The sequence below is a fragment of the Rhinatrema bivittatum genome, chromosome 1 (genome assembly GCF_901001135.1).
Source record: "Rhinatrema bivittatum chromosome 1, aRhiBiv1.1, whole genome shotgun sequence".
Taxonomy (NCBI): domain Eukaryota; kingdom Metazoa; phylum Chordata; class Amphibia; order Gymnophiona; family Rhinatrematidae; genus Rhinatrema; species Rhinatrema bivittatum.
In genome coordinates, this window is record NC_042615.1 from 592,613,560 (window position 1) to 592,628,886 (window position 15,327).

The window sequence follows — 15,327 nt, forward strand, 5'->3', positions numbered from 1 at the left end:
TTCAGCATCCCACATTCCTCCCCCCATCTCCTCTCTCTCTTGCTCTCTCCACCCTGGTCCCATCCCCCCTATCTCCCTGCTACCAACCCCTTCCCCTCCACTCTTCAGGTTCTCTCCCTCTTGCCCTAAAAACCCTACCCACCTAACCCAAGAAAAGCAACAAAGGCTCAGGGGCCCCAACATAATACCATATTATGTGGATGCTGTCAAGATTGTCATTTTCTTGTGAAGGGAGTTACGTAACATTACAGCCTTCATGCCCCAAAACAAAGACTGGGCTTGTCTTAGTCTGGGAGGAAATGCATGTCTGTTTCTAGTGCTCCAGGGTTGTATTGCATGCAAAGTCTGGCTTCTTGAGGTTATAATTATAGCTGTTTGCATATTTTTGTTTTTAATTTGTGATCTATTTTGTATTTGTTGGGGGTCATTTTGCATATGACTAAGGTGAGGTATTCTGCTAGCATGTAGTTTCTTTGTAGGGATCTGTGGCAGTCTTGTTCATTATGCGTTACTAACAGGAGATCTAGGGTTCGGAGTAATATTTGCAGTATTGCCTAATCATAGGTAGAGTTGTTGCTTTTATGAGTTAGTGCTGCTGTAGTATGGCAGCACTAACATACATACATTATGTGCTACATTTATTTTCCCAGGATTTTGTATTATTTCAGCATGTGCCCTGTAGTGGAGGAAATGTATGCTTCCGTTACTTAGATGACACCAGAATTATTTTGTATGGTGAGATGTAGGGGAAAATATTCAACTCTGTCCCCATTGTTAAAGGACTGTATATGTGTTCAGGGGTGGTCTGTGATCACAAATAGTCACTTAGTACTGACTTTTCTATTAGTAATGCTATTTTTGTTGTTTTCTTATTTACCAGTATGTCTGGGTTTCTAGCATCAAGCATTTAATTGTTTTGGGAATGAATTATACTTTGATTTATGCAAAGAATGTATGTGAGATAGAATAATTAACAGTAAAACATTGGCAGTGGAAATGTGGATGGAGCTGGGGTGGAGCTTTGTTTCTCCCTCTCCCCACCCACCAAACCTAAAAGGCGTTCCACTGCCCCTGCTAGTATGCTCAACACTTTTTGATCCAAGCAAGAGGTGAATGAATGCAAGATCTTATGTCTGACTTTTTTTTTTTTTTTACACTTTAAGGTAATTTAATCATAAATGTTTAGAAAAGATATGCAAATACAGTAGCTAGGGTTGAAGCCTTGAAGATTAACTCCTTTGCTCACAAGTTTTTAACTTGTTCTAATTGAACCCCTTTGTAAGTGCTGCATCCAACATATGCACAATATGTTTCTACCCAGAAAGCCATTTAGAAATTAAAACTTCTCATACAGATGTTTCCATAAACTTACGCTCTTCTATCATGATCTATCCTGTTGATTTTTCCACCGATAAACACTCTGATTTTACATTCTTTCCACTTTTTCTTGGTAGTTAGCAGATAAGGGATCAGCAATGTTAAGCCTGTGTTAGAAAGGAAACCAGCTTACATCAAACTGCTTATATGCAATGCTGAAAACTCTAAAGCTTACATAAAAATGAATAACTAGTAAATACAAAAAGCAGAAATATATCTAAATCAAAGGGGTACAAAACTACTGAATTCAGCTTGTCTGCATGGATTAAAATATATTTTTCACTCTGCAGCCACATAAGTAAAAGTCACACTAAGAAGAAAGTGAAGCAAAAGAATTCAGAATCATTTAACTACAAACAGGACAGTTCTAGCAGCTTTATTGGTCCAGGAGAAAACTGGAGTTGTATCTGTGTAGTTTGCTGTTGCTCCACTGGGGAAGCCTCCTGCAGAGTTGGCAGGAGGCAGGTATTGGATGGAGCAGAGACTTAAGTATAAGGCCGACAGCAGGAGCCAAGATAGGTTTGGGTTTTGAGTACCAGAGTGGTACAGGCAGCAAGGAAAAGGTTCAGTAGCAATAGCAGCAGCAAAGTAAGATTGAGTGTGATATGGCAATTTTATGGAGTAACAGAAGGCATGAAAGAAATTGCTGGATAAGAAGTGGCATCAACAACAGCTAGAAACAGGGACAAATTAAGGAGCAATGGCAGTAATGGGGGACTCAAGGAATGCACTAGAGCAGGTAGAAGGAGGGATGAGGACAGAATGAGGTGACAAAGGAACAAGGATCAAAAGAAGTGGCAGCAGCAGCAGCAGCATGAAGTGAGTCTTGGGGACAGTGGATTAGAGAAATGGTGTCAGCAACATGAAGTGGGGGGAAAAAAGTGACTGCTAGGGAGATAGTGGAGGTAAGTGGCTACAAGTGTATGGGAATTCTGGAGGGAGGAATGGCTGAAACTGCAGAGTGGTTGGAGTGGAGGTGACTGGAGGTAATGCCTAGTAAACAATTTATTTATTTAAAGACTTTTCTATACTGATATTAGTGGGGACATCATATCGGTTTACAGCAGAACTACAGAGTGGAGATTACAATGAACAGGTATCGGGGAGGGCTCACATAAGAACAAATAAATAGCAAGGAAATAAAAGAGTACAAACGCGTGGGGCTGCTTGGATGTTTTCTGATTAACAGTGGAGTTCTCCACAGACATTTATTGGGTGAAAATTATATTAAGCAAAAAAGAGAAATGTACCTTTGCATGATGCTTTTAGTATGCTATTGTCAACATTTATATATTTGGACACAACAATTGATTCAGAGTTTAGTATGCAAACTCAGATTATTTATTTATTTTATTTAAAGTTTTTTCTAGACCGACATTCGTTGGGAACATCACATCGGTTAACAAAGAACAGGATATGCAGCGAAGGTCTATACAAGGAACTGCGAACAATATAAAATAATGCAAAACAATAAATAACGTAGAGCAGATTGCTTAGGTTACAGGGCATTGAACTTCAGTGCCGGGAAAAATAGTGGAAACTATTCTCAAGATCAAAATCGTAGCGCATATAGAAAGATATGGTTTAATGGAACACTGTCAACATGGATTTACCCAAGGGAAGTCTTGCCTAACAAATCTGCTTCATTTTTTTGAAGGGGTTAATAAACATGTGGATAAAGGTGAACCGGTAGATGTAGTGTATTTGGATTTTCAGAAGGCGTTTGACAAAATCCCTCATGAGAGGCTTCTAAGAAAACTAAAAAGTCATGGGATAGGAGGCAATGTCCTTTCGTGGATTACAAACTGGTTAAAAGACAGGAAACAGAGAGTAGGATTAAATGGTCAATTTTCTCAGTGGAAAAGGGTAAACAGTGGAGTACCTCAGGGGTCTGTACTTGGACCGGTGCTTTTCAATATATATATATATATAAATGATCTGGAAAGGAATAGGACGAGTGAGGTTATCAAATTTGCGGATGATACAAAATTATTCAGAGTAGTTAAATCACAAGCAGACTGTGATACATTACAGGAGGACCTTGCAAGACTAGAAGATTGGTCATCCAAATGGCAGATGAAATTTAATGTGGACAAATGCAAGGTGTTGCATATAGGGAAAAATAACCCTTGCTGTAGTTACACGATGTTAGGTTCCATATTAGGAGCTACCACCCAGGAAAAAGATCTAGGCATCATAGTGGATAATACTTTAAAATCGTCAGCTCAGTGTGCTGCAGCAGTCAAAAAAGCAAACAGAATGTTAGGAATTATTAGGAAGGGAATGTTTAATAAAACGGAAAAAGTCATAATGCCTCTATATCGCTCCATGGTGAGACCACCCCTTGAATACTGTGTACAATTCTGGTCGCCGCATCTCAAAAAAGATATAGTTGCAATGGAGAAGGTGCAGAGAAGAGCAACCAAAATGATAAAGGGGATGGAACAGCTCCCCTATGAGGAAAGGCTGAAGAGGTTAGGGCTGTTCAGCTTGGAGAAGAGACTGCTGAGGGGGGATATGATAGAGGTCTTTAAGATCATGAGAGGTCTTAAACGAGTAGATGCTACTCGTTCAAGGACTAGGGGGCATTCCATGAAGTTAGCAAGTGGCACATTTAAGACTAATCGGAGACAATTCTTTTTCACTCAACGCACAATAAAGCTCTGGAATTTGTTGCCAGAGGATGTGGTTAGTGCAGTTAGTGTAGCTGGGTTCAAAAAAGGTTTGGATAAGTTCTTGGAGAAGTCCATTAACGGCTATTAATCAAGTTTACTTAGGGAACAGCCACGGCTATTAATTGCATCAGTAGCATGGGATCTTCTTAGTGTTTGGATAATTGCCAGGTTCTTGTGGCCTGGTTTGGCCTCTGTTGGAAACAGGATGCTGGGCTTGATGGACCCTTGGTCTGACCCAGCATGGCAATTTCTTATGTTCTTATGAATTAAAGCTAGAAAGTAAAGGGGGGAGAAAATAAGGGGGAGGATGTCATACATTCATGATTTACAAATACGAATAAAACAATGAATAACATAGGGCAAATTGCTTAAGTTACAGGGCATTTAACTGAGGAATTAAAGCTAGAAAGAAAAGGGGGGAGAAGACAAGGGGGGGGGAGGAAGTTATACATTCATTATTTACAAATATGAATAAGGTGACAAATTGTAGATTACAAATGTAGTGAGATTTTCATTTTTGCAGCTGTGGGCTATTTGCAACTTTCACCCATATTTACAGAGACAATTTGCCATCTTTGATATACATTGATCAATACCTGTTTAGATTACTGCCAACTCATATGCAGGACTCAAAGATCCAGTTGCATAGATTACATCTTATCCAAAACACTGACTGACAAGGAGTACCGCTAAGTTTAGTTTAAAGCCCTAGCCTTAGTCCTTATTTAACTAACTTCCATACCTTAGAGATTCCTTAGAAGTTTTTATTGCCATGAAATCACTGCATTCCTCTGAAGAGACTTTTCAATGCACTCCTCTCTACTGAAAGAGGTTAAACTGACGAAAAATGGAAAGAAATCTTTTTCGTAGTAGGGCATAATTTGTGCAACACAAATCCAAAGAAGTCAAGACTCTCTGGAAGATCTGGGTTTTAAGAGGTGGGGAAAATAAGTAAAGCCTGGCTCTTTAATTTAATATTCAGTGGAGAAATACGAGTTAATTTAAGAATGGACATTACATGGAATTGGGACATTACTGTTTCTTTTTAATACAGTTATTTATTGATTTTAGTATGTTATTGTATTAACCTTATGAAAATTTGCAAAACTATTTAGAGTTGTGTTTGGGGGGGGGGGGGGGGAGGGGTAGACTGTCCATGAGTGGGTTAGAACATTATGGATATTACATTTGTTTGTCTATTTTCCGCTTTTAGCTTTTTACTTTGTTTTATGATATAATATTAAAGATGCATACTCTGGGATGAGTTAGGTTTTCCTATTCGTGGGCTAGGTTTTATGTATTAGAATAATACATTATAGTAAAAATTACAAAAAGTAACAAGATAAAGTTGATATTTTATGTTATTGCTTACTATTTTGTGTTTTTAGATTTCTGGTTTATTTACTGTTAGCTAGTTAGGCAGCTGTCAATTGTTTTAATGTTTCTGACTGTAATCATTGTTGTATGACCCTTTTTGTTTTCTAAATTGCAATTACAGTTGAATGTTTTATTCTCCACTTTGAGACCAGATTGGAAAGATGGATTATAAATCTAAGCAATTACCATTATTTTATTTTATTTATTTGGACTTTTTGACTGCCATTCCCAAAAACCGTGAAACTGAATGTTAGTGAGTCTAGAAAGATTTACAAGAGGGTCATAAAATAAAGCCCTAATGTTGTCACTCAGCCAGGAAAATTAACTATAAAAGCAGGCCAAGATACCAGTTTGAAAACATCCATCACCTTTACGGCATTCAAATTGCAAAAAAAATACTTTAATTTGAATTTTAATATGTGGCAGGCCCAGTGATTTTGTTAGAGTTTTAAAGTAGGTCTTGGAGAAAGATCTGGAGACCACTGGTTTATATTTAAGACTTTTCAGCAGCAAAATTTTGTCTAGAATAGCTAGCAAAGTCCCTAAAAATAAAAACAAAAAAAAAATCAAGTTTGCTTACTGTAAACGGTGTTTTCCATAGATAGCAGGATGATTTAGCCATGTTCTCTCTGGGTGACATTATTCGACGTCACGAAGGTGGAGCTCTCTCTCCAAGACTGTAGAGTTTTGGTTGTGCGCCTGCGCAACTCTTCCTGCGCACTGTCTGCCGGTCTCTTCAGTTGATGATAAAGCTCATTCCATGCAGTAATGTAGATGGCTGCCCAGGGATGAAGGCGGGATCACATGGCTAAATCAGTCTATCTATGGAAAACACAGTTACGGTAATCAAAGTTACTTTTTTCCATCAATAAGCAGACTGACTTAGCAATGCTCTCAGAGTCACAAGTTTAGGGTTGCCTTGACTTGTATGAAAACACCTTGCATTCATGCTTTTTAGGAGTTAGACATTTCTTATTTTACCATTCTTTCCTTTTATTTTTTTTGCAACCCGTCCTCCTTGTGGATAGTGTCTTCAAGTTCTTGTCATGTGGATTAAGACTGCTGATCCCACCAAGCTGTCAGCTGCTGAGTGTTGGTCGAGACAATAGGGGGATGCGAACGTATGGATCGATGACCATGTAGTTGCTTTACAGATATCCTGAATTGGAATGTTGTAGAGATGCGTTCTGGAGACGGCTGTTGCTCTCACTTGGTGAATTTTAATGGAACCCTCCAGTTTAGCGGTGTGTGCAGAGTGTCCACCTGGCCTATAAGACGATGTCCTCCTTACTGGATCCGGATGGTAGTATTTTGGGCCTGGGGACGAATTTTTTGGAGCGGTCATTGTTGTGTGGAGCAAAGGGAGCATAACTTCCCATCATCGTTGATCCCTCCTTCAGCCTGGCAATCTTCGCAGTCAGTTACCTCGTGAGCAAGGAAACATCGGGCCGTAGTCCCGACAGGAGGCCTGGTCTTGTTCAGGCCCGAGGCATAAACAATAATTATGCCCATCAGTGATGGACAATCTTGCTGCACTGGCAATATTTAAATCCTGGTGACTTGCAGGACATATTACTGTAACTCTATCCTACTGGGCCTACCTTCCTCCTATACTAGACCCCTCCAGATGTTACAAAACGCTGCGGCAAGATTACTGACAAACTCCAGGAGGAGGGACCATATATCTCCAATCCTAAAAGATCTCCACTGGTTGCCTGTTCACTTTAGAATCCTCTACAAATCTCTTTCCATAATATACAAAACCATCCATCAACACACCCCACTCGACTTACAATTCCCATTCCAAATTTATAACTCCGCCAGACCAACAAGAGACACACTCAGAGGATCTCTTCAAGTGCCCCCAGCCAGATCTACCAAACACATTACCTTGAGAGATCGGGCCTTTTCAACAGCCGGCCCCCTTCTATGGAACTCCATCCCACCGGACCTTAGACAGGAGCCCAGCCTCCCAACCTTCAGGAAGAGACTTAAGACCTGGCTGTTTAAAAAAGCTTTCCCGGACACCGATTAATTCTATTCAGCCAGATTCTACCACTTCCACATGTAAAAATGTTATTACTAATGTAAATACCTATATCTAATGTTATTCTCTCCCTTTTCTTCTCTCCTCCCAGTTCTTTTACCTTGTTATTTGTAACTGCTTCCTTCTACACAAATAGGTTATTGAATTGTTCACTGTACACCCCTGTTATATGTAAACCGGCATGATGTGTTTGCAACATGAATGCCGGTATATAAAAATTTTAAATAAATAAAAATAAATAAATATTAGTATTGAAAAGTGCTGTTTTGGGCTTCACTATTGTGAAGGAGTTGAAAAAAAGGAGAGAAAAAAATGGAAATGTCTGCATAGCCATGAGGAGGTGCAAAAAAAAAAAAAAAAAAAAAAGAGAGGAGACTGGCAGAGAATGCGTGGGAAGAGCTGGACAGGCAAACAAGCAAAACTCTGCAATTTTGGAGAGATAGCTCCACCCCTGTGATGCCAAATGAAGTCACGTTAACATGGTTAAGTCAGCTTGTTTATTGACGGATAAAACATTTATAGGCTTTCCTAAATGCATGAAATAGAAAACGGCAACAAGAGATGAGTTGAGGAAATCAGAAGGATATTGTGATCTGTGGTAAAAATATTGCTCTAATTTCATTTTGCTTGAAATCTATAACTGTTCACATTGGTCAAGAGTTTTAAAATATTTCATTAGTAAGTATCTTTTCTCATAATAGTTCAAACTTACCTCCATCATCAAAAAGCCACCATACATCAATAGTGCTTTTGCCTTGCTTCTTTTTAAACAGTTTGCTAGCATCAAGTAGTCTTTGGTCAGTTATGTTTAAAGGAGTAGCTGGACCTTTGGATTCTGGTGTTTAAAAAAGAAGCCAAAAACAATAGAAATGACAAAAAAAAGAAAACAAAAAACTATTACACAGTTTCAATTTCTAAACAGTATATATGTTTTGTTATTCATGTGTGTGTATTCACACAATTTGTTTTCATATGGTAAACTCATCTCTGAATATTGAAAATGTTAATGTTTTACTGCTGTACTTCGCTTTGGGCCTGATCAGGGTAAGACAGATTATAAAATTTCAAGAAACTAAACTAAAATGGCTCTTAAAATACATAGCACTGCAAATATCCAAGGATCACATATTTAGAAAATAGGTTTTGTTAACTTTATGTCTTTTAAATCCCTTAATTTGTATGAATATTTACATACAACTTAGAACTATAAACTGTCTTTGAAATTAATTAATTTCTTCTACAGGTCCCCCTTATAACATTTATAAAGTTTCAATTGTGATCCAATCATCTGTTCCTACAGAACTAAGTCATGAGTAGGAAATTAGTATTTCAAATGACAGCAGGCAACAGAAAACCTAAGAACAAAAATAATGGTCTTATGCAAATAGCTTTAAGAATAAAAGGAAAGCAATTTTTATGTGCTTAATACATTTTTATAAATTTCATTTTTTGGCCATTCCATTTTTTTTTTTTTACAAACAAATCTCAATTTGTTTTAGTGCTTTGGTTATACAGTTTATATATCAATTTCTAAGTCATTTACAGATACTTTGTAACAAGGCACTCCAGTATGACTGCCTGTCAACAAGCAGGCATGAATAAGCCAAATATGTGTGGGTGATGTCATTGATGGCACTAACACAGCCTCATTTCTCCTAAGCTCAGTAATGCTTTATAGAGCATGTGTGGAAACTCCATTGTGCACATGCTCCTTCGCGAGTCCCTCAGTCTCTATTTATCCAAACTATCACACAGATTTCCATTCTCTCTTTCAAACTTTTCTACCTCGAGGCCTAGTGCTTCCTTGTTGTTTGTCTTGTTGCTAGCATTTTTACACGCTGCCTCAGTGAAACCCCTCCAACAGAATTTTTAAGTTCTAGGTAAAAATTATATATGAAGCCAGAGAAACCCAAGGCCAGGAAGCCCACAGTAAGCACGCTTAAGGGCTGCATCTGTGGGTGCTGTATGTCCATCACAAATACATCTATTATCGATGCTTGACCTGGACCACAATGCCTTCAAACTGTTATATCTGTGGTCGCATGTCTGCCAGGGTGCAGCAGTATAGTGCCTGTAAGATGAAGTCCATTCAAAAGGTGCTGATGGGTAAGAGCCCAAAGTATTGGCATTAGACCAAGCAGAATAGCCACTCTTCATCATGAAGGCTCCAGGCACAAGGAGTTCAGGCGAAACTTCCCCCTTCTAGATTCCCCACCTATATGGGACTGCTCCCCTTCCCCTGGAATCAGACTCCAGATTCATACCAGGTGAGATGGTGAAAACTCCTGGCACCTAAGCAGCAAGGGGAGCCCCTCTTCGGGGCTATCCTCATTGGATCCATAAAGCGAATTGATACCACTGCAGAAGTGGGCCCCCTTTAATGCCAAAAAGGGATGCAGCCTCTTGGGTGCAGGTGCCATTCTCATTTCTGACACAGAAGATTCCCATGGCACTGAGTCACCTGTTCTACACAGACCCAGAGCAGACAAGAGCTCTGTGTGCGCCATTAGCATGGAGCATACATTCCAAGGCATTATCTACTCTTGGTGTGGCAATCTGCGGTGCTGGAGCAGTGCACTTAGACATGTAAGTTCAAGAGTCTCTTTGTGGATATCATGGTATGGAAAGAACTACCAGCGCTATCTACAGCGTGGAGTGCTAATCCTCAAAAATGACTGACAACTAGTGTACATGCAGCACCTTAAAGCCAACTGCCATCACAACTCTGATGCTGAGCTCTTCTTCAGCCTTACCATCAACTCTAACTGAAGACGAGCCCATCTAAGTTTCTGAGGAAACTCAGGCTCAGAGGGACTCCCAATCAGTGGGGAGCCCAATCATGAGAGCTAGTGAAAAATGTCTTTGCCTCCTTAACACCTAGAAACAGGAGAGCAAATTAGAGCCTCTACAGTCCAAAATGGAGGAAACATTCCTACGTAGTGTACTTGCTTCAAGTCCCATGCTGATGCATGATTCGCTGCAGGAGTTGTCGGCACTGGGTGTAAGTCATCAGGGAGGTCCTTTCATAGATCAGAGGATGAAGAAGTGGATTATCTGGTCCGAGCTCCTTACAGATGAGGCCAGATGAGCCCTCCACCTCAGTCGCTTTCTTTATTGGGGGCATGGATTTGTGTTCCCTCATGGTCAGGAGGTAGAGGCTGCTTCCTTGGGGATTCCATATAATCTCCTTCCAGACTTAACAGAGCATACCTTCCCTGAGACCACCCCCTTCCCCCAAGAGGATCTTTGCTACTCCAGATTCTTGGATAAATTGGCTAAGACTCTAAACATTAATTTTAGGAAAGAAAAAGGATCCAAGAATGGACATCTTAATGTTTTTTTCAGTTTCTGCAATTTCCAGCAAATTTTGTAGCTATCCTGGTTCATACGTTTTGCCAGGACCTCCAGATGAGGTTGCAGCAGATACCTATATCATGTTTCCCAGTGGCTTGGAAACTGGACAAAAATATTAGAGGATAATTTTCAAACCTATTCGCAGTACAGCAGTTATACATGTAAGTGGACGTGCAGAGTTTTACCCGAGTATTTTATGAATTGTGCTGTGAGAGTTGCAGTTTTATAAAATACCATGTACTTCTGCTCTGAAAGTATGCATGTATGTTTCAGTATACATGAATATTTGCAATACATTGAAAGTGCATACTTTATTTTAGAAATATACGTGCATATATTTTACGCATACACACAAAAAAAAAATATCATACGCACAAGTAAAAACCCAGATTTATATGCATAGGCAGATATAATTTTAAAATATGTGCGCGTACTTGAAATCACCAATTTGCCAATACTTTTCCCAGTTCACCCAGTCCATCTCCAGTTCACCTAGACCCTCTAATACTTCATCTAGACTTCCCATCCAAAAAAATAGCAGACATGTCTGATTTCACTTGTATTAGTCAATTAGCAGGTGTAAAAATGCACAAATAAGTTGGCTAATGTATATTGATAAACTTTTTTTTTTTTTTAATAATTTCCATGCATACCTCTTGATCTTGCCAGGAATATCCTTAGACCACTTGTATTGCACCAGTAAATGAATATGCAAAACTGAAAATACACATGCAATTTTGATGTTCATAAAGTAGCATGTATGCGAGTACAGCTACTTACACATGTATATGATAACTTTCTGCATGTAACCGTTCTGAAAATTTACTAAAAAAAAAAAATCAAGCCGCTCCTGATTTTGGGGTAGTCCAACTCCTGTACCACTTAATGGTGGCTGAGTCAGCAGTGAACTGTGCTAAGTGCTTCTGTGACCATTGCAAAATGCAACTGCAAAATGTAATAAATTTGGGGTGTGTGAGCTCGTAAGTGCTGTGGCGAAGTTGACGCAGCCTTGAGGGCAAATCCATGAGGCCTATGCCAGCAGCGGGCGAACAGTAAGCGTGATTTCTATCTCTCTTCTGTCAATCAGTGCAGGCTCCAATCCCATTTGGGATATCTTAGATGCTCGCCATGTAGGAGAAAGGCAGACTGCCATCCGCATTTGACATCACCGGCCCTCTTAGCATGGATGCTGAACACACAGTAGTCTGTTTCTTTTGAAGGAAACAGAGGATATACTGATTTTGGCTAGAACTAGGATTTAAACCAGGGGGTCCTACACTTTCAAGTGGGAAAGTTTTTCAAGATGATGTGAGACCAGCTGTTTGGATCCCTCCTCCTGTGGCCAGAGGGATTTATTTCAGTATAGTCTTCCTTTCATCCTCTAGCCTTAATATCTTGTCAAAGCTTATCTCAGCATATCATCAGTAAGTGAGGGGCTCCCTTGCATCTGTTGGTTTCCAAATTCATGAATGGATTGCGGCTTTTCAGGCATTGGGTCAGTAAACCTCCAGAGTCTTAGAGCTCAACTCATGAAACCTCATTTCAAACTTCTCGAGTTGGTGGACTTGACATTTCTCACTTGGAAAGTGGTCTTTTTTGTAGCCATCACTTCAACTCAAAGAGTGAATTGTAAGCTCTGGTCTTCTACTCACCATACTTGCAGTTTTTTCTACAACAGGGTGGTTCTATGTACTCACCCTTAAGTTCCTTCGAAAAGTCATGTCTGCATTCCTCATTAACTGAGCTATCTACTTTCTTCCAAAACCATATATGCACAAATTGCTTAGCCTGTGAGAGAGCCCTGGCCAATTTCATCGTCAAACTTCTCAACTGTTTGTATCCTTTGATCCCAACAGACTGGAAATGGCAATGGCCAAACACTGTCCAATTGGCTAGCTGACTGCATTGCATACTGTAGTATGCTGCCTGGCCTATAGATTCCAAAGCTGTCAAGACTCAAGTGAGAGCCATGGCAACTTCAGAGGCTCACTTCAGGGCCACTTCCATCAAAAGCATTTACAAAGCTGCTACCTGGTCATCTACGTACACCTTTATGTCCCTCTACTGTCTGGACATATTTCTAAGTGACAGCAATTTTGGACAAGCAGTTCTGTGCAGCCTGTACTCCCAGTAGTTCACTCTTATTTGGTGGGCTGGACTATCTAAGTACTTCTGCTGTGCAACCTTCATCTTGGGACTAATGGCTAATTCATGCCAGCTTTTTGACTGAGGTTTGAATTTCTACAAACCTGATTTCGTTTTGTCATTATGGGGTATTGTGTGTTGACTGAGGAGGGAAAAATGTGTATTATCCATTTTAGAATAAGGCTGTAATGTAACAAAATGTGGAAAAAATGAAAGGGTCTGAATACTTTCTGAATGCACTGTATGTTTACTTAATCCTAGTAAACCTTTATAAAAATTTGTAGGATGCTATAGCTTAAGGTTTTCAAATGTACTTATTGTACAAACAATTTAAATAAAATAGATGAGTTTAGATTTAAAATCTACAAAGCAGAAAGACATACAAAGTTTGAGAAATTATAAGTTTTTCTAATCTGAAAAACATAACTCGTGATTATTTAGAAAGCTACTATAAGCCTTCCCAGAATCTGCAGCTACCAAGACAGAATTAAAAAAAAAGAAAAAAGTGAAGTGTATATGAACAGCAATTGTACTGAATAATATCCACAAAGGGATGTTGCTATTATACTGTGTTTTAACCTGAGTGCTGTACAGAAAAGGAAAACCAATTATACTTAAATAGTGAATGTGTCAAAACAAACCCAGTACTACGGTAGTTCTGTACTCAAGACTGACAGCTGTCATAGTACTCAAACTGTTCTTAGCAAGTAGCGTTTGAATGCTATGGTAGCTGTCAGCCTGAGTAGGACCCAAGTGCCAAAGTTATTGAGGTAACAACAGATAGAAATGCTCTTATTGAGGACAATTTTCAAAATGTTTAAAATAATTTACCCACATAGATTAGCTGTCTGAAAATTGCCAACCCTCAAGATGGGTAAATGACCACACATTGTTCCACAATACACATACTTTTACACGCATTGAAAGGCAACATTTCTAGGGATGTGTTAAGGTCAAGGAAGTTTTCAAAGCTACATACATTTTTACACGCACAAAAAGCAGATGCAAGTATGTGTGCGCACTTTGTACCCTCGGCAATTTTCAAAGTAAAAGTCCACATGCAATTTCACTTTGAAAATTAGGGCATAGCCCACAGATAAAAAGGATGATGCGAGGACTTTGTATCACTGCAGGCAGTTTGACAATTACCCACTATATCTATTTGCTTGTGACCTTTATGTTTTACTAACTACAGACTGCACCACCACTTGTATTTGACCTAATTAATTTCTCCTAAGATTCTAGATTTTCACCAGACCCATGTCTTAACATGCATAGGCTTTTTCTCGCTTGTTATCTAAATTTCTGAAATCATTAGTGTGTATAAAGCAAGATTCTAAAGTAAAGAGGAATTATGTACATTACTGCCTTATAGTTATTTATGTGATTGTATAGATGACTAATCACACCAGAGAAAGAGCTTCAAGCAAGTACTTGGTTGATTTTTGAAATATGTATGAGAATGAAAATAAATCTAACAATGTAAGTGAGCCACAGAAGATGGATGGTAAGATGGATGGATACAACAACAACTCTGCGGTCAGACTTCCCTATACTACTATACATTTTAAAAATATGTACTTTAAAACAAATAAGAGGAAGAATTAAAATGGCAAGTATTCATCTCAGTTCAACACATCACAAACACACCACTACATTAGAACATGTAAAGAAATTATAGGCTAAAATAATTTTTAAAAAGACAGAACATCCCCCAAAATGAGATTAAATAAAAAAGATGGAAAATGCCTGCCTTCTTTCAACAGAGGTTGTGTTGGAGTCTTGCCATCTTCTTCCTCATCTGGATTATGTTTAAAAAATACAAAATAATTGTTAGTCTCTTTTGTACTGTAAAAGTAAATAATGAAAAAAACAGCACATTAACAAAACACACTATGATGAGCAATCCATGAGAAAATAAACAAGCATTTAGGAAGCTCCAACTTCCTGCTAGACCAACACAAATCCATCATACAGTTTGCTCAGTTGAGTCCATACTGCTAAGGATATATACCAGCTGCCAGCCAAAGAGTGTGACTGCTTGTAAAGTATCACTCCTTATTCACAACAGTCTGTCTTGCTCCTTTGTACTCTACCATGATAGGCAGAAAAGAAAGCAACTTCCCCTCAACACTCATCCCCTCCCATGCCCAACCTCAAAACTCTGTAATCTAAATCAGTGGTCCCCAACCCTGTCCTGGAGGCCCACCAGCCAGTCAGGTTTTCAGGATATCCACAATGAATATGGCATGAGAGAAATTTGCATGTTCTGGAGGCAGTGCATGCAAATTTTCTCTCATGCATATTCACTGTGGATATCCTGAAAACCCGACTGGCTAGTGGGCCCCCAGG

The 15,327-nt window shown here is 39.1% G+C and overlaps 1 protein-coding gene across 1 annotated transcript in view; it reads right to left on the minus strand.

Annotated features, from left to right (window-relative positions):
- The window catches only part of SLC12A2 (solute carrier family 12 member 2), a 368,551-nt gene that overhangs the window by 39,993 nt on the left and 313,231 nt on the right, over positions 1-15,327 (minus strand). The window contains 3 exon segments of the mRNA XM_029619121.1: positions 1,373-1,484; positions 8,189-8,311; positions 14,729-14,776. Of these exon segments, the coding sequence (XP_029474981.1) occupies positions 1,373-1,484; positions 8,189-8,311; positions 14,729-14,776 (283 nt within the window).